Source organism: Centrocercus urophasianus, unplaced genomic scaffold (assembly GCF_019232065.1).
Source record: "Centrocercus urophasianus isolate 14NV4802_14NV808 unplaced genomic scaffold, USGS_Curo_1.0 seq_19, whole genome shotgun sequence".
NCBI lineage: Eukaryota > Metazoa > Chordata > Aves > Galliformes > Phasianidae > Centrocercus > Centrocercus urophasianus.
The window spans coordinates 15,849,933-15,870,162 of record NW_024884744.1 but is presented as its reverse complement, the minus strand read 5'-3'; the positions used below and the strand labels follow the sequence as shown (position 1 = coordinate 15,870,162).

General features: G+C 37.7%; 1 protein-coding gene across 1 annotated transcript in view; it reads right to left on the bottom strand.

Moving 5' to 3' along the window:
• Positions 1–20,230, bottom strand: part of FARSB (phenylalanyl-tRNA synthetase subunit beta) — a 33,148-nt gene that overhangs the window by 11,837 nt on the left and 1,081 nt on the right. Inside the window, exons 2-16 of the mRNA XM_042820893.1 lie at positions 20,179–20,225; positions 18,891–19,045; positions 18,247–18,319; positions 17,695–17,810; positions 17,291–17,441; positions 15,661–15,769; positions 14,339–14,409; positions 13,017–13,078; positions 12,879–12,930; positions 11,430–11,491; positions 10,781–10,988; positions 10,277–10,357; positions 8,015–8,107; positions 6,059–6,176; positions 867–1,019 (exon numbers count right to left, since the gene is read on the bottom strand). Of these exons, the coding sequence (XP_042676827.1) occupies positions 867–1,019; positions 6,059–6,176; positions 8,015–8,107; positions 10,277–10,357; positions 10,781–10,988; positions 11,430–11,491; positions 12,879–12,930; positions 13,017–13,078; positions 14,339–14,409; positions 15,661–15,769; positions 17,291–17,441; positions 17,695–17,810; positions 18,247–18,319; positions 18,891–19,045; positions 20,179–20,225 (1,551 nt within the window). The remainder of the gene's footprint in view (positions 1–866; positions 1,020–6,058; positions 6,177–8,014; positions 8,108–10,276; positions 10,358–10,780; positions 10,989–11,429; positions 11,492–12,878; positions 12,931–13,016; positions 13,079–14,338; positions 14,410–15,660; positions 15,770–17,290; positions 17,442–17,694; positions 17,811–18,246; positions 18,320–18,890; positions 19,046–20,178; positions 20,226–20,230) is intronic.

The window sequence follows — 20,230 nt, the reverse complement described above, 5'->3', positions numbered from 1 at the left end:
AGAATGGAAGCACTTTTTCAAGCTGAGCCAATTTCCGTCATTATTTCATACCTCGGAACACCAATACACAGTGAAGTAAACTCACAGTCACTGCCTGTACAGTCTTTCTGCAGTGTAATCACTATGCTTTTGTTTAAGTTAAATGAATAGATTAATTGCTGCTGCTTGTTCTCTTGAGCTGACATCCCTGCTCCTACAATCAAGTCAGTCTGCTTTCTTTATCTCTTGCACACAAATGCACGTAGAAGGGAGGTTGAGCACTTAAGGATGTTATTTTTAATTCATGTGCTGCTGACCCTGTATGGAGAATGAAGAGGTCTGTTATACAACTGCTTGTCTGAGCAGTCTGAAAGGCTCAGTCTCAAAGACAGCAGGTCTTCAAACAAAAGATAAATGAAGTGTATAGCTTCATGTGAATATACAAATAAGAGGCATATATAAACAAATGATATAAAGCTATAAAGTAAAAGAACAGTGTAAGAAGTTGCCTTTTGAAGTTACTGTTAGCTGAAGAGAATGCAGTGGGTATGTAGCATACTCATTCATTTTGTGAATTCCTACTCACCTAATAATTAGGTTAATTTATCATAAACAGCCTGTGAGGTTCATAGCTTACAATTTACTATGATTTCTTTAAAAAGTTGTCAAGTCATTGTTTATAGTAAGAATAAATCATAGAAAGACACCAAACCTGATTTGCTATCTGTGAATGCAGTTAATGCCTTTCCAAAATTATGCATGCTGCCACACCACAGTGTAATAATATTCATTTTGTGACTGCTAGCAACAACAGAAAGTTCACATGAGATTGTAGGGGAACATCTGAGCTCCAAAACAAGCTCTGCAGTACGCTGTGTCTCCCTTACCTTCAGTCGCCTTGATTGTATATCCATTCTCTTCATTAGGGGGTACTTCCAGAAGCTGCATGACTCTATCCAGCAAACCATGGATAATCTCAAACCCAGGGCTCTTGTTGTAATAAATAGCACACAAATGCCTGTAGTTTCTTGCACCTACATCTGAAAAGAAGGAAGTAATTGTTATCTGGCAGGCTTCATCATACTTCCAGCCTTGCCTTTTGCAGCAATTTTTTTCCCTGCTATTACACTGAGGGTACTTGTAGCTGAAAGGAGAAATGAGTATGCAAAATAATATTTGCTGCACCTACTGTAATCTGAGGAAATGATGGGATTTCCTTAGCTCACTATGTCAAACAATCAGAAATGTAGATTTAAGGTACCTTACGTCTTGTGAAGCAAATACAGTTGTCAAATAAAAAGAAAATGGTCAGACAATGACAAGTGCCAAGCATATAGCTAAGTGCTAAAGAGAGTTGCAGCTGCACCTGCAGTCTGAGCTGTACTGCCACGCAGCTCTGGATATAAGTACCAGGGCTGAGCATGTCAGTACCTCAGGCCTTGAGATAGTTCTTTTCTACTGGGATTAATCATTCACTGCTGCATTCAGTAGAAGCATTAGTGGATGCAAAAACCAGCAAGGGCCAAGCTTCAAACAACACAAGAAGTAGGTGTTTTCAGACATCACCTAGTTAAGCAGTGAAAGCTCATAGGGAGAAATCTATTACGTGCTGCTGAATCCAAAGAATCACATTTGAATCAGTAAGTCTCTGAGGTATAAATGACTGGAGAATGGGGAGTATTACATATGCTTACTAAATTTTGTGCTTTTCCCTTGACAAACACGTCTAGCTATTGTTACAGGCAGGACATTAGGCTAAGTGAGCCTCAGGTCTGATCCACTATAGCTGATCTTTGAGATACAGTAAGCTTAATCACAAGTGGAAACTTGAGCATTCACTGGGTGTTTCCTAAACTGCGAATATCAACTACAATCTATATCTTGCTTATTTGGTCCAACTGACCATTTAATAACAGAAATCTACCAATAACTAAGCAGGAAAACTTTTACCAAGTGACTAGGGACAAGGATTTTAAAGAAACATGAAATAGAGGAGCAAGAGCCTAGGTGAAAGAGCAGCCTTTTTGAGCCAAAAGTCATTCAGAACTCCGAGAGCAGCAGCTTGGCAATGCAGCCACAGGTTGTCTTATGAATTCTCCTGCTGAACTTACTGCAGCTGTAACCTTTCAGTGTCATAATGATAATTTGCAGAATTAAACAATGGAGAATTCAGTTCTGAAGACTAAATTAAAAAAAATGCTATGAGAAAAGCAAAGGTTACAGAGAAAATATCAGTAAATGCAACATCTGATTTCTGTTCTCTAAGCACTCTGACCGCTCAGTTATATTATTATGTCTCTGTTTCCCAACTCAAATAAGATGCTAGACAGTAATACACAGTCATGAGTAGTGGCTAATCTATTTTCATGTTGTACTGTGCAGCAGAAAAGAAAATGCTCTCCCTTTTCCATTTGTTGCTAGGAAAGCAAGCTTTATGTGCTAGGCATTCAGTAGGATGTATTTATTTTTTTTCTTGCTATGCTACCAGAATTTCTGCAACTATCTGAATTTTACTTTGTATTTGAAGTCAGTGGTCTTCAGAACACTATTCTTAACTAAATCATCAGATAGAAATGTGATAAATCTTACACCTCCTGATTTCAAGCCAACTGTTAAGATCTTCAGTAAAGGACAGGCTGTATTTTGAAGCATTCCAAAAAGTTGCACTACAGAACTTATTTCTTTAGAGTTACGCTATGGCACAAGAATTGCATTCACTACAGATGGCAGGAGAAGCATTAAGAACTGTGTGCAAAAGCTGGCGGCTGTTAGAAATGCTTCAGTTCTTTATAACTCACTTGAGAGATCTCTTGTGTCATGCCATGAAGCAATTCTATTTTTTAAATCAGCCTGCCAAGTATGTCAACTTAAATTACATATATATATTTCTGAGACTTCAAAGCACTTCCTGGAGATCCTACTGAAAAACAACCCAAAGGATGGGCAGCTGGTCTGGAGTACGTGAGCCAAAAGAGCACAGAGGAAGGCAGAGCTGTGTTGTACACTGCGCTCTTCCAAATTAGGGATGTTTCAGGAAAATATGTCTATCTGGAAGGGGGCACCTGCTCATTTGAACCTGGATTTTTGTGTAATTTCTGCATGTAATTACCTGCTCATTTGAACCTGGATTTTTGTGTAATTTCTGCATGTAATTACCTGCTCATTTGAACCTGGATTTTTGTGTAATTTCTGCATGTAATTAACACTTGCAGATTGAGACAGGAAAACTGCTCTGAAATATGGCATCAGCCATGTATACTGCCATGAGCTTGTTTGGTTCTACAAGATCACCAGTCAGAGGTGATGTTTTTGATGGATTTATTTCTCTTCTTGTGGTAGGAGGGAGAAAGGCATTCTAGGTTAGGTATAGTGGTGCAAGGTGATGGCTTACATGCTGAACTTGCATTACTGCTTTACTAGAGATGATTATCTAGAGTTACAACACTACAAATGCTGTGTAACATACTCAAAATCAGCACATTTCTCTTGTCTTGAGAAGAAACATTTCTGCTCATGTTTGGTTCTGTTTAGCAACATCAAATCTGGCGCACGTTATGCCAATTTAATACGTCAAGCCTTTCTGCCAGATATGTCTGAAGAGAAATACGTTCTGTTCACCTTGGTAAGATTAAATTCTGTGTCAGCAGGTATTTTATTAAAAACCAGTGTGTTTAAAAGCTAGGTTTGTTCACACATGAATGACTGCAAGATGCCGTTTCGAATATACTTAACGTCAGGACTCTTTTGACTCATGCTTCTTACATTATTAATTGGAAATTCTGCATGCCAAAATCATGAAATAATAAAATTAAATTAGTCAGTCTGATGACATAAGTCTTCTGTAGGAAATCTCATTCCATATGTGAGAGGGCAATCCCACATTTTGCAGTGTTTACAGTTACCCGTTATTTCTTTCTCTCCTTCCTTTTCAAACCATTTATGATGCAAGCTTAATTTCAGAAGCGAGTTTGAGAAAGACAGCAGTTATTCTCAACACATCACTAAAAACAGTTTCAGATATTGGTCACAGTCTTGCAGGCGCTCAACCTGTGAGAGAGCTGCCCGAGAGCCAGGGCCACAAAGCTTCTGCCTAAACAGTGTTGCTCTTTCATTTGCTGCAATAACTCCCGACAGCATGAAGTACACCACAGAATCAGCCTCTCTAAAGCTGTGAAACAGCTACCTGAATAAATGATACTTTCAAAAGCTACAATTAACATGCACAGAATAAAAGCAATCAAGCTTGCAAATTTTATAGAGTCAGGTAACTGCACTCCTTCTTTCAAGATAAACAGCCCACTCTTGGTTCTGAAGAATGCTAATGCTATTCTGCTATCTGTACCAAGTTTTTGTGCTGTAACAACTCCATGCTCAGCAAGGAATGAGCTGCACCACCAAACTGTTTGTGTTTGATTTGAAAATAACTAAGTAAATCAACATGCTTTCCTAAAACTGCTTATTTAGCTTGGCACAGCTGCTTTTTCTCCTCCAAAACAGTAATCTACTGTTAAATTCATCACCAAAGCAATTCTCTTGACGTTTCTCTTATGCCTTACATAAACCTTTGTTTTGCAGATTCCAAATACCTTAAACACAACCATTAAAGTCTGAAACCAGATAAGGAAACAACAAAACCACTTCTGTTGCTGAACTCAAAGTCATGCCAGCCTTTTCCACCAAGAAGCAAAACTTAATCCTGAGTTATAACTTGTCACGTAAGCACATGCTCCCAGAACTTGTAAGTTTTTTTTCCCACTAATACAACCTATAAGAAGAAATGAATTGGTACATTTCTTAAATCTTTTATACGTTTTCCAGATAAACAAGTTAATCTGAAATTTTGATACTGTACAGTGAAATCAGTGCACAGATACCACATCACACAAGCAGGATTTCACTGAAGTTTTTGAAGGGTGAACTGCTGCTGTTGCTGCTTCACGTAATTAATGATGCAGAGCAATTTAAAGACAGCCATACTTTCTTAACATAGTTGGATGAAAACGAAAGATAACCAAAATCTTTTCGTAGCTGACTGGGCAAATCTTAGCCTGTTGGGCTTTTTGCTTATTTATACATAGACTTACTCTGTTCTTTATCCTATATGTGCTACAAGTCTAATTCTTTGTATTGGTTGTCAGTATTCCTGAACAGTTTGGGGAAACAAATACAACTAACACTGTTCAAAGGTGATGAAGAAGGGATACATTTTAAGATATCTAATTGCACTGATTCCCAAGTTTTTCCTGAGTTACAGCTCTCCAGATTAGAATCAGTCTCCAAGTATAGCTTGCCCTTCACTGACTACAGACGTACTGCTTCTTAGTTGGCAGTGCTGTACATCTTGAAGACTGCAGCCATTGAAACAGGCTTCAGCACTGTAATAGCAGTGTGCTTCCAGTACTGACTAGTCTCCAAGGTTTATACCACTTGAAAAAATTACTAGTAGGGAATTTCTCATGAACCATGCCTCCAATACAAATGCAAAAGAGTACTGAAGTAAGAGCAAGTCAAAATGAGTGAATCAATATGAACTGCTTATGGGTTTTTTTGCTGCAAAATCGCCTTGCACCTATTCCACATATTCACAATTGTCCTTGAGTCATGCTCAGGACTAGCAGCTGGAGCAGCTCTTGAAATTTGGATGCTAAATCCTGTGGCAGCTGCACTGTGTGTACCCTATGACTGATAAACAGTGTAAACAGCACTGCTAGTGAAGATGCAGGACAGCTATAAAGACTTGAACTGTAAGCGATAATGGCAAATCAAGCTCAGCTCCTTTCCTTCAGTTGTTGCACCAGTCAGTGGTGCAGATGTATTCATCTTGAACATACCTGGGGTTCCCATCATGCTGACTGCACTGCAGTTCTTGAGGTCACTCCACTTGCTTCTTTAAAAAGTTGGGTCTATTTTCATATTTCTCATTCTAATGGAAACACCTATTTTTCCCTGAGTTTGCACAGCTGCAGCCTTAACTGGTTACTCAAATAATTTCTGAAATTAATCTGGATCTACGATCCTTTCAAATAGGAAAATTTTTAATAACTTTTGAAATTACAAACGCTGAGGAGATTTCTCTTACCTTTAGTAAGATCTTTTACCACAATGTCAGAAATCTCAAAGAGTTTCAAAGGCAAGGGCATCTTCCGGTTAGCAGCTATGGTTTTCAGCAGACCAGGAAGGAGGGTTGTGCGTGCCACCTGCAGGACAAACGTGGATGCTGCAGGTGAATGACCTTCCAAAACAGCCAACAGTACATCTTTCTAAGTTTTGGTTTGCTCATTTCCAACAAGAATTCAACAGTAGTGAGATGCAAATACTGTGCTGACCTATTATGTTTGAATGTCTTCGTTTTAGAATTATTAAACCTGAAAAGATATATTTTTGCACGTGTCTGTAAGAGTATATACAAGCTTAGGAACAGACAACATCTCACAGATGCCAGACTGCAGTCCAGGGAGGAAAAGCCATACACAAAGAATGAAAACCAAAACAAACCCTTACAGTTTAACCCTGCTTATGCAAAAGGTAAATGTTTAGTTTTATTTTGGAAATATTAAATACTATTTGAAATATTATCTTGATACATCCTAATATTAAACAATGATACAGGCAGAAAAGAAGTGAGATAAACATATCCATCTTGCAGCTGTGGAAGACCTGAAATATGTAAACAACATGTGCAAAGTGCAGGTACAGGCAGGAGGCATGTTATTATTTTAAAGTAACGTTCCTTACTTTCTGTGGAACTACCTGAATGGAGAGAAAAGGACACTTTTTTTTTTCAGATTGGCAGTCTTATTTAGTCAAACTGCTGTGAAAAAGATGGAAGTGACTGAATACTTCTTGATTGCTGGTGAGAAGTTATCATGTACTCAGCCATAATAACTTCTCATCATGCAGCATTCCTATTTGTTCCCTCTCTTCTTAACTACCCAATAAAGGCTTGAAGGTGTACACTCAGAGAGGCCCTTGGCATCATTTTGGTCTTGTCACAGCAAGGCCTGTGTTCTCTGAAGAACAGGAACATGAAATTGTACTGGGCTAGTGGTGCTGATGCTTTTCTGATCTTGTTTATGCTTAGTATCTTTTATGTTTGTGGTACATTCTATATTGGTCAGTTGTAATTACCATGTCAAATAATACATACAAACAGGGAATAATAGTCAAAATATCATACAACAGTGTCTTATGTAACTATTTAGTTGTGGTAGTGAACAGAAAATACATGAAGCTACCCCCAAATTATGTTCCAGACTATCAGATAAGCAGAATGTTTGCACTAACAGAGAAAAGACTTCAGTATTTTAGATGCTCAGAGAAATGAGACTTACGTGAATCTTTGTGTGTGGGTTGGGGGGGAGTGGATCACATAATTAAGATCCCAGACTACTGAAATTTTCCTGAGCCTTCCTATGAAGTGTTTCCCTTTGAATCTCTTAGGTTAGACACATGAATATGACTCAATTGTTTTCAATTTATTTTACAGATCTCATAATGTAAAGTCACCTTGCCTATAAGCTAAAGAAAGCATTTAAAAAAAAAACAAAAAACCTGCAAACAAAAAAGAAATTTATAATCTCTAGAAGTAAAATATAATATCAATTTTCAGTAAAAAAAAGAGCAATAACAATTAATATTTTTAAAAACATCTTTTTTATTGAGAGCTTGAAGTTCAAAAATTGCCCAGCCTAATATCTCCATTTTTACTAACCAGCTTTTCTAAATGCAGGAGCTGTTCAAAAACCTAGGTGGAATTTTCTGCAATAAGACAGCTCACTTTTGCCAGATGCCATCACATTAAATATGGTACTTTGCTTCCTTGAAAAGGTAATAGCATTTCACACTGAATAAGGTCTTTCTCAGTCAAGGAGTAACAGAATATGACTGTTAGCAAATGTAGCATGTAAACATACACTCTCTTTACTGCTCTGAAAAGTAGCTTTATAGTTTATAAATGTTATTTCCTATTAGCTTCTTTCTTTCCTCTTTGTACATAGACTGTATGACAAATCTGACCTGAATTAAGTTACCTCACCTGAAATTCTGCAGTTTTGGGGTTTGCTATGTGCACTGCATTTGTAGCAGAGATATCCATGCCAAGTTTGTCTGCAATGTCTTCTGTAGAACACTGAGAGGAAGAGACAGCAAAAAGAAAAGGAAAGAAAGTCAAGTAGTTAAATGAGACAGTGAACCAATGGTGAAACCAGGTAACAAGAATGAACAATACAGCACAGCAGTAGCTCTGATGCCCTCGTACAACACCCTCTTTTGATACAAATTAGACCTGAGCTTTAAGACATTGTAGGCAAACTGGTTTATCTACAAAAGTTAATTACTAAGCAAAATAAAGGCAGTTTTAAAGTGTTTATTTAAGCTTCTGTCAGAGATGGCTGTCTGTTTAAAAGCAGAGGCTCAGGTTCTGCCTTCTGACTTGCAGTTAAAATCTGATTCTGAAAATAGTTTAAAAAAAAAAATTGTCAAAGGAATGGCATTCAAGCTTCAAAAGAAAACAATGCCTTGGGGGCTACTTAAGGAAAGTAAAGCACTACCTAAAGAAAGCCAAAACAGGATATGGCAAAGCCTTCAACTTTCACAACTGTGTAAGATTCTCATTTCTCACTTTTTTTAAACGTGTAATCTTTCTAAAGCTGTTACTCTCAAGCTGTACTTCTAAGGAAGCAGTATAGGTGCACATTATCAGGCTCAGATTATGTCTGTACACATACAGCAACAAATGCTAAGAGCCACACTGCAGATTTCCAGAATTTATTGCTTCATTAATGTACTAAGAAACCAATAGCAAGCTAGGATGTGGGGATTTGATAGGACTGCAGTCTCCCAAGTGTTCCCTTTGCACTGGCAGTGCCTAAGTGTGTTGACAGACCAAATGTGAGGAAAGTGAGCAGATGGTACCATCTGAAAAAGCAGATTACCAAATTAAAATAAATAAATAAATAAATTGAATGAACGCTGACTTTAGGAGGAGAAAATTGTGTTCAGGTTTTCACGTGTGTATCTAAACAGCACGTTACTATGATGTAACTAAATGCATCTGGGCTAAATCAGAGGCACTCCCAGAAAGCACTGCTACTCTGTGGGCGACAATGTAGGGTTCAAAGCAAGAACAGGATTACATGCATAAATATGTAAGCAGTACTTGGCACGCAGCACTGGGCTACAGAATGCTGGAGCATAAATGCTATTTGTCACAGGCCTCACTGATGCTTGAATGAAGTGGTGGTGACCCAGTCACCAGGTACTTAATGTGATAAAATGAAACACTGTTTGTTCAAAATTCTGCTGTGGAAGTTAAAAAGGTTCCCTTTGTAGTGATACAACACAGTCAATGTTGTTAAAGCATCCTTACTGTTCAGTGCTGGAAAAAAATATGTATATAACTTAGTGTACAAGCAAGAGCCTACAAAAGTTTGAACTTGTCATACACAGCACTTTCCCAACATGGCACTACTGCAGGTAGTCTGGATAACTTTGTCAGATACCAGCACCACAGGAGGTAATACTAGATATTATCCTTTTTTCTTAAACGAGTAACATCTAACAAACAACAGAATATTAAAACTGCAATATATTTTGCAGGCTTTAGAGTTAACTCCACTGCTTGCAGATGAAGCTCTACAAAATATGTAGGTGCTAATTTTATTTGATCTCTTTGGACTACCAACTTTGGTTGCAGTACCTGAACTAATCCATGCAAGCATTTTGCGAGGCTGTGTCACTGTATCTTAAAGCCTTTGGGTATATTATCAAGACCTCATCAGTGATCCCTTGGTCTGCACTGTAAGCCTTACAGGAATTCTTAAAATAAACTGTTTGAATTACATATTGACCAGGTACCTAATGCAATCGTGAGCAGGTGACAATATTGGGAAGAGGCAAATAGAAACAGTGTGATCTCTGAAGTGCAGCAGTATCCACCAGAAATCACTACATTTTGATGATATCTTTCAGACTATCAAACTCTGATGAATTTTGAATCTGCTGATGGAAGTTTCTAAAGACTTGCTGTCTTACAATTTCATACTATCAAGTTAAACAAAAACAGTACTTCAGCACTATTTTTGCCTCTGTACTTAGAATTGCATGCCACATTAGCAGTGACTCATTGAATTTATCTGACCTAGAAACTCATAAAATATTACACTACAATTCCAAAGCATTAGCAAATAATTACATGCCAAAACAGTAACAGATAATATGGGTACATTCATACAGGGAAATAGTCACTGTTGTTTCAACGTGCAACTTAAAAAAAAAAAATGAAAACAATATAATATACCAGAGCAAAAGTGAGTGCTTCAGTGAATCCAGCAGCTGCCAAGTCCAGCCTCAGAAGTTCTGTGAGCTTATTGAGAGGAAGCTAAAATGAAACAAAACACACTTTTCAACTTCAATCTAAAAATGCTTTTCTACTCTTTCCTGGGGTGATTCTGCCTGTTATGTTACAGAGAACTCACTTGGGAGGTACTCTGTGTGCTTAAAATATTTTTGAAAGCATCAGCCGGTTGCCTTTAGGTTTGCCTGAGGAAATGAATCTCCCAATTAGAGATTTAATACGGGCTCCCTGCTTAAACCCTGTCTTTTTTCAAGTACCAGCAACCACTGGTCTTGGACTTATTCAAATCAGCGGGGCATCTGTTTTGTATCCCATCCATGGTAAATACTTCTCAAGGCAAAGCATGTCAAAATATTTAATTCCTAGGTTCTGTTTTCCCCAAAGCCCTTCTGGCATGCACTGGTCGTTCACTGACAACAGAGCGCTTATTTGAAGGGGCAATCTTACTTGATTAGCTATGGTGTACGTTTTCGGAATAACCATCTGAATGTTGTTATAACCATAAGCTATTGCTGCATCTTCTACGATATCACACGCATGGATAACGTCCGCTCTGGTAGGAGGGATTTCAATCTCTATATTGTTCCCGTTCCCTGTGATGTGTGAGCTCAAACACATCCTAGTCAGCAGCTTTGCAAGGCTTGATGGAGTTTCACTGAAACAAAGCAAGAGTAGTAATTTACAGGTCTTAGACTATACTGTTGGTTTTTTTAGTTTGTTTGTTTTTTTTTAAAGTAATCAGTGTTTCTGCTATGTTGCCTCAATTCCTGGATAATCTCTGAAGTGCTTTATAGACTGTACAGAAACTGAGTATGCATCAGATCCAGCTCAGATTCTGACTCAAACTGTCATTTTTATTTTACAACAGTGTGTGAGGCCAAAGAGAATGACTTATATTTACTGAAAAGAGGAGAGGTCGTCCTACAAAACTGACTGTATTGCCCAAGTTAACCTCTGAATTTCTGCTAAATTAAAAATCACACTGTAAACATCTCTAAAACAATGCAATAACCAATGTTTTCAGGTATCTTTTTCGTGATTAATGCTTGAGTGAAAAAAAAAGAAAATTAAAAAGTTGTTATTTGCAGTAACACACCTGATTCCTAATTTCTTGTTAATGAGTTCAGAATTCACCTTTTCCTTTCGGTAAGCCAGTTCCTAAAAAGAAAGGCAAAGCTTTTCAGCATACACAACACTTGCCATTTCTAAGAGGGTTCAGTTTTGACACCATTTAACTTCTTCTAATTACGATACCCAAATAATGTCCACAAAAGACAAGTATGGAACATTAGGTCGATGTCACCATTTTAAGATAAAACTGTTCTTGCAAATAACATTATTGTACATAATGCAAAAGCTGTTCTCATTTAAACTAGAAGTCTGAATGCAGCATGAAATTCTTGTTACTGAAACTTCCGATAACTTCAGATACATGCAAGTAACTGAGTTTCTGATAGTTTCTAGTTACCAGTTCATCTTAAGTCAAAGCCCTAAAGCAATAATGGTCATGCAAAGGGCTGCACAGTCTCGTATAGATCATATGCTGTATTGGCACAGAAATATCTTGTTATTTTACCTAGGAAGTACGTAATGCATCTAAGAAAGTTGTTTTGTATGCATACATTTAGTGTTTCCAAATTTGATTAAAAGACCAAATCTCTAAAAACCCTTAGCATCCAAAACTTCAGCAATTTTTTTGCATTGTTTTATGCAGGGAAACTGTACTGGTTAATGCAGATACTTTTGTTTTGTTGGATGTCTCTTCTAGGTCTTGCCTCTGAAGATAGAAAAAGTTTAAGAAAAAAAAAAAAAAGGGTTTTCCCCCTAATTAATTTGTACTCGCTTGAGACCATTTTATGAACCCAATCATTTTTTGCTCCTATTTGTTCCCTATTTGTTCTCAGTCACGTTCAAGAAACAGGAAGAATTGCTTTCTTTTAACTTAAAAAAGTAAGCCTTCATTGCTGCACAAAGGTATGCCTCGCACTCTGAATGCAGGCAAATCTGCACTTAAATATTTATCGTGCAGCACGTTGACTTAAATAGCTGGAATCTATAAAATGAAGGACTGAAAAATCCAGGATTAAAAGGCTATTTTATTCAAAGGCATTAAAGATTCCAGATGTGATAAGTCTGTTACGCTGAGGCTGATTTCAGTTGTCCAGTGATTTAAGCCTCCTTCTGCATTCACGTTTCCTGACTTGGAACAGGTAGGCTTTAGACACAGACTTTTGATAGCCATCTTTACTGTTCCTGAGAATGTCTGTATCAAAACTCTAATCCACATCACCACTCATAACTTTAAACCCTAGCCTTCTTTCTTGAGCACCAGATTAAATGAGACTGTTCTCAGCCTTATCATAAATTAGCAGTGCTTCAGAGTGAATTTTCGAGATAAGGAGAAACTGAGACTCTATGTTATTTTCTTTGTGGGGTTAAAGAAGGCCCTGACTTACTCTTCACCTCTGCAGAAAAAGAAGACAATGTCATTCTTATACTTTGTGTAAATAAACTCCTTTCCCCAGTGACAACGAGACTCCCTTACCGGATAGATGTGAGTCTTCCCATTAGGATAAATTACTTCTACTGCTTCAACACTGTAAGAGATATAAAAACAGAACTAAAAACACTTCTAAAATGTGGCAGAAGTGCAATGTCTTTCTGACTCCAAATTTATACTCACGTGAATTGCTTCTCACAGTATTCACTAAACATCGCAACTATGATATCAAGAACAATTTTTGCCTACAAAATAAAGATGATAACCACATTGAAATCTGTCCTCCACTTTGGACTAAAGCAGACAAAATATCATAACAAAGAGGGGAAAAATTTGTTATATTCTCTCCATTCTATTCTACTTAAAAATTTTGCATCTAAAATACCAGGCTGCGTTTTAAGAGATGCTTTGCTTCTGCTGCAAAGATGGTACTCAAAACCCTGATAACTGGAGATCTCTGGTTTTCAAGGCTCTAAAGCATATACACACTTTTGCTAAACTGTTCTGAAGATACTGGTTGGAACTGCATCTTCCAAACCTTTAATCTTATCACTTCATTGAAGCCAACAGGTTGTGCACTGTTTAAAAACATATTGTTGCAAATGAGGCTACATTGGCATCTTTTATTCTATGCCTCAAGTATTTGAAGGTAGCATAACAGAACACAATCATGAGATTTTAATCAAACTCTTCATCTACAAGACTTGCTTTAAGATGCCTCGCACGATAATTTCCTTCATGAAAAGAAACCAACACTATTTTTGTATTTACTATCAAAGTAAGCAGTAGCAAGCAGTTATTTTTGAGTTTCCTTAGAAGCCATATCACAACATGCAAATTTCTGTCATTAATGAACCATTGTGTAGTAGGATAAATTAAAAGAACTTTTGTTCTTGAGCGTCAATGTACACATTTTAGGGAAACTATCAATGAATGCACAACCTACATTCCAGAACAGGCAATTATACCTGCTAGGCTTTCATGCTTTGGTGCTGAGTTGTAGAATTTGCATATAGAAAGACTTCCAGTTGACAGTTATTTGCACAGCATCCCTGCTTGAAAAAGATAACTAAGAAGAAAAATTGCTTTCTCCCTTTCCACAGCCCAGATTTTAATTATTCTTCACGACGAATATTTTGGCAAAATAAGCACTCTTAATTAATTCCATTCTTTTTCCAAATCTTAAAGACTTTGGAAAGTGTTCAAAAACAAAAATAAACCTAGTTTACTTTTTTTTAATATACGTAAGCTGAAAGCTTGGTGTCAACATGAAGATACAGTAAAAACAAAACCTGCAGAAAACACACCACCACCTGTAAAGCACAACTAAAACTCTACTGAGGGAAGTCCACACAGTCCCACAGCTTATCCTGCCCTTTTGAAATGGACAGTCTGCTCCATAAAACAAACACTCATCTACTGTAGGTCTTTGTACTAGAGCATTGTTGTCCCTTTGGGATAACAACGACGTTACAGCATATCAAAAGCAGAAAAGATTAATTTACCTTTGTCATGTCTGTGCCTGTACATTCAATAAATACATTTCTGGTTTTTAGGCTTATTTTTGAATGATCTCCTAAAACATGTGAAGACAATAGCATGTTAAGAAACGTTGTTACTTTTCCTGCAGTGTCAATGATACTGACTGATTTTGTATTTCAAAATGACCATCATCACCATCTTCCCCAGCTTAAAAGCTACTATGTCTGCTGCATCAACAATCACACCATTCTTACCAGAGTAGCAGGGCTTTTTATTTTTAAACTTACAAATCAAAAAGAGCAAAAATACAACACATTTTAATCAGGAAAGGCACACCGGTCTTGCTGACCTGGCTACCCTTGAACACTAGAAAACATAAATCGACAGGGAGTCTCTACTGGCAGTAGAGAAAGCAAACTAACAGAATCGCAGCCATCTGCTGGTGGCACAGTGGTTCTGCATCTCCCCTTCCCCAGTTTTAGTAGCAGATTGGCATTTGATGTGACATGCATGAGAAAGCAGATAGCAATGAATGTTTCTTAAGAAATGATTTAGACTGATGAAAATTCATAACTACTTTTATGAAAAACAAGATCTCTTCACACTGTCACCTGAGACACTAAAGGTTTTGTCTATGTGAGTAGTCCAGCATAGGACAGGTTCCTCTTAAGCATGGATTTGCTTTTTGCCTGCATTTGCAATCTCATGGCATACACTGTAGCACATTACTGACGTACTCAAAACTGTTCCTTGTCTGGAACAACATAGAAAATACACTTAGGAGCATCACCTAAAGTGTCTTCCTTGCAAAGCAGATGTGAAGTCCCTCAGAAGTAGATTCCTTACAAAAATGGGGTTCTGTTAGTATATGGTAAACTATCTATTGTGGTTGAGGAGAAATCTGCCTTGTATCACTTGCTAACACTGATGGCCAGTGTGTACACTGAATGAATTTCATTGCCAATAACCATGCTGTGTGAATGCAGTCAGGAGCACCTAAGCTCTCAAGAGTGAAGGATGCTGTACTCCCCTCCCAGCATGCTGTGCTGTATCTCTTTACAACTGAAAAAGACTCAGCTCTTCTGGACTCGCTTCAACACCCATAAAATCTTTCTCTTAAGTGCTTGTAGCCAATCAAAAAAAAAAAAAAAAAAAAAACAATAGCCATATTTACATTTAATTATCTGTTCCTGAGGGAGCAAAAAAATCTGTGTTTAAACTGAAAGAAATAAGTGAAACATTTGTAACAGAACTGAATAACCCACATTATGTAACAATGTTTCTATTGGACGTTCTCACTCACAAAATAGGAGCAACAGCATAAACGAGTCAGAAATAAACTTACCATTGATGATTGGTGGCATGGACAGAACAACACCATTGCTATCAAAAATGACAGGATAACGTGGCTTGTTTTCAATCAGGTGTAAATAGTGTCGGAGATGGCTGTCAGTCTGGGGAAACAGAGTAATACCACACTTAACATCAGCTCACTTTTGAATTTCCATCCTACCACAGTCCTCAGGTGAGGTATTAAATGGAATTTTTAAAGAAGGTATGATTGGGCTTACAGCTAGGTACCTGTAGTGGAAATGCTGACATGGCCTGAAGCAGTGATTGAGCACCTGGTAGGAAGACAGGGGGCCAACCCAGGGGAGCTCAGGTGTGTGCAATGTTCGTGAGTGACCAGAAGGGGTGCAGCCAGGATGCACCCTTTTCCAGATCTTATTTAAGGGTTGGCAGTGGAGGTGAAAGTATCTCTTGCCAGAGATCTCTGCCTACCTGAGGCCTTCCAAAGGTAAGCAGCTCTTTTCCTTCATTTGGGCTTGCTCTCATTTGCTATAGCTAAGGTCTCTGCCACCCTGCTATTATCGTCCCATTACAGCATTACAGTACCTCTAGCAAAAGCTGTTCACTCTCAGAAGTGGGAAAACTTTTAAATGAGAGAGCTGGAATTTTTCCTTCAGAAACATTAGAAACCATTTCTTTAAGGATTGTCTCAAAGATGCTTATGGCATGCTACCTAAACAAAGTCTTTGCTCACTGCAACAGTCCTTCTATTGCCAAACCCATGGGTACCCATCCTTAGTTAATCAGCATTCTCCTTAGAAGCGATAAAAAATTTCATTTAGGTACTTTCAATTGTAGAGTGCTAAACCCTGACACACTTATGCTTGATTCAAAGCTTGCATCTGTTCCAATGACATGGATGTGTATTCTACCAAAAACATAGTTCACTTTTATTCTCTCTGACCTCTTTTTCTCCTAGTTTTCACTAGCCTTTAGTCAGATATTGTTGTAAATTTCTTTTTACTCTGTATGCATGCCCTAACAGTATTGTATATTTTAATAGTATCATTTTCAAATACTGACTTACTTGGAAATAAGTGTATTTTCAAATATAGTAATTATTATAAAATTAGACCTAAATTATAAAAGATCCTAAAATCTAGGATCTTCTCTTAATGTTTTCCTGATCTCAAGAGAATGCTGGGCAAGATGATGCCAAACTTTAACTGCATCTTTCACACAGCTACAGTTGCCTAATATGTAGCTGGGTAAGTAATTCAAGATAGCCATCAAGCTGGCCCAATTGAAACAACATTTTAAAGTTTGGTATTATTTACACCTACTTTCTTTTCAGCTTTGTACAATGAGTATCTTACCAGTGTAGGCAAGAACGTAACCCTTTTATAATATTATGAAAAGTAACCTTTGCGTTGATGAATCAGTGGAGTTTAACATCAAGACTGCTATTTTAAGAGTTACATTTAGGCACTGAGCACTGTGATGTATCTTTCATGAGCAACACAAATTAAGCATTACCATGCACTTACTACGTGCACTGGCTGAAGCTACAGAAGATGGCTGTGCTCTACTTGTGAGAACAACCCTTACATGCAAGGCTATTAGATGTTAACTTTGGAAACATTTTTCCTTTACTTAGCACAGTAACGCTGAAAAATCCCACTTACCCTATACAGATCCATAATTTGTGAAGCTGTGTACTCCTGTGATTGGTTCAAGGGCTTGAATTTAATTTCAGAAGGTGCTTTAGCTGTAAAAGTGAATGGACCAGAAATGGTGTCCAAGTCATGGGTACCTATTGCTACTAATGCTCTTCTCCTAGAAAGAAAGACAAAATAATGATTTCACTAGTAACTTTTGGAGCTCCTTTGAGACAGCAATTTATGATACTCTGTGTCTGAGAGCAGATAGAAACGGACAAAGCAATGAGAAGGAGCAAGGAGTGGCTATGGTGTATTTTCTTTAATATCAACCTAATACATAATGCCTTTCCACAACAGGGCAGTGAAATCTTAATATAAAATCAAATCATGCTCATGTACTACGTGGTATTTGAAATTAAAGCACTAACCTGCAAATATTTTGGTGCAGCTTTTCTTGGAGGTCAATGAAACTGTCGTAACGTTCTTTGGTGAAAGTTATGTTACGAAGGACTGCAGCTACAGCATGAGGACGGATTTTGACAGTCTGCAATTTGCAACAGCAACAGATTACAAATTTTGAATACAAAAGACACAAGAACTGATTTTTTTCCCTTTCTGTTTTTCTTTTCAGTGGAGTAGCAATCAAAAGGAAAAATTCTGGAAATATGGTAGAATTCAAGGGGAAACAAAACCAAACAAAAAACTTAAAGTCTGGCACAGTCCAGAAGGTAAATGCAATACAAATGTCTGAACCTTTGAGCTGATCTGCGATTAGGTTCACCCAGAATAATTTGCTTGTTGTTCCTTTCCTTTGTAGTCCCTAAAAATAAATCATACTGAGTAGAGGCATTAAAGTTTCTTTAGATCTTGTTCTGCAAGTAAGATTTCTGGTCTTGCTGCAGTCATAAAATTGCTACTGATACATCTTTGTGGTTCAGAAACTTTCAATAAATATACAGTGGGGCAGTAAACACTTTTACCTCTTCAGTGATAATCAGCTTCTGACCTTCACCTTTAGCTGGTATTATCTTTTCATACCTAGGGAGATTTATCCTAGAATAAAGATAGTAATAAATATGTAACTAAAGGACAGAATATGTGCAAAATTCTGAAAGCTTTCTAGAAGTGCAAGAGTGATTGCATGTAGAATATTTTCTTGGCAACTGTCCTTGTTTTGGACATTGGAATTCAGGTATGTAGATTATATTTATGATGTGTAAACCTCAAAATTTCTATTGAATGGTAAACACGTAACTAAAATAAAAAGAAAGCTCTCACGAAGATAAAGTCATAACAGAAATGAAATTATTTACGTTGGTATTTGTAACAGGAGCACAGAGAAGTACTACTGCAGGAGTTCTTTACAGTGGATAAGTCTCAAATGGAATAGCAGTTGAAAAACTTCTAGAACAGATTCAAAATGTAACACTGTTCTAGTTTTACAAGAGTATTTAACAGGTCCTCCTCTGCAGAGGAACAATCACGAAACATATGGACTCTAACAAATATACCTGATTTACGCATCAGACTGTCCTCAAAACCCAATCATGTGTCAAAGCTGTTCACCAGAAATGGACTCTCATTTAAACAAGTAACCAAACACACAGCTGTCTCACTCTGTTACCTTTCTTTAAAGACCTGCAGTCCTCGGACCAGCCCTTCGAGGCAAAGAAGATCATAGCGGTTGGCAGGAACATCGATTTTATAGAGAACAGTCTCAGATGCACCCTCTGCCTTTCCTTCACCTTTCTCCTTACTTATAATGTCTTTTTCGGATGTCTGAAATCAAGCAAAATATGGCTGTTTGTTTTTTTTAATCTGAAATATCTTAACATTCATAGCACTATGACAGTGAGATAATAGGGAACAATATTAAGAAATTTTAAAACATAATTTGATTTATATAGCAAATAAGCATGCCAAATACCAAAAGTACTGTAAAAATCAATATTTTTCTCAGATATAAAGATTGTAATCCAGTATATTACGAGAAAACTTCACTATCAGAATTTGAATTTTGGAAACAGGGATAGAAACACAAGTCTCCAGGCAGGCAGATCCCAGCAGAGAACACTAGACCTTATTTCCTGCTACAGATCAGCAAAGATTTGTAGCATCAGGTCTATTGTGAAATTCAGCACAACATATGATGCTTGAATATCTTTTGATAAGCCTAATTGAAAGAACAATTAATAAGCAAGGACAAAATGTACTGTACTTCTCAAGATTTATGTGGGTACAGACTGTCGAGTCAGCAAACTTCCACAACTATAGAGCCTGGATTAAAAAAAATACATGAATTGCAACTCAGGTTACTGAATGTCCGGGACAAACATGAACTTGTGGCGCTGCACGCAAAAATGTGTACAAAATATGGCCAAAAGTATCTCTCAAAGTATGTCTAAGAGATGGCCTACAGCCATCCTTATGCTGCTATCTAAATTGGCCAGAGCCTTAAGAACAGGAGGGACAGAGCCAAACTCCATAAACCATAGCAGTGTGCCACCTCAGGGTCTCTTGTTCCTAAGGTGGTAATTTTTTTTATGTTCTTCTTTTCGGATTCAAACCACCTGTGTTAACACAGCTGATGACAGTGGTGTTGTAACAAGAACACAGGGTACTTTATGCTCTCTGGACAGTACTGTGCAAAGAGATATGAGGATGCTTCAGGTTGACAAGCCTGCTTCTGTACTGCTGGAGGACTGCATGTGTAGAAGGGCATGCTGAAGCCCTGCCCGTGTCCCTTTTTGAGAACAGCCCCACACTCTGGATATGTATAGTGCCCTCCAGAAGGCACGGGCTCAATGCTGCCCTGAGGAACTCACTGCCAGCCGTGTGCCACAGATCTGTACAGACACAAAGGCTGTGCTGCTGCATCTACACACGGAGCAACAGGCCACAGCGCTACTCACAACTTCGTCAAGCTCCAAACCGAACTCAAAGCAAAGGTCGTTAAATTCTTCA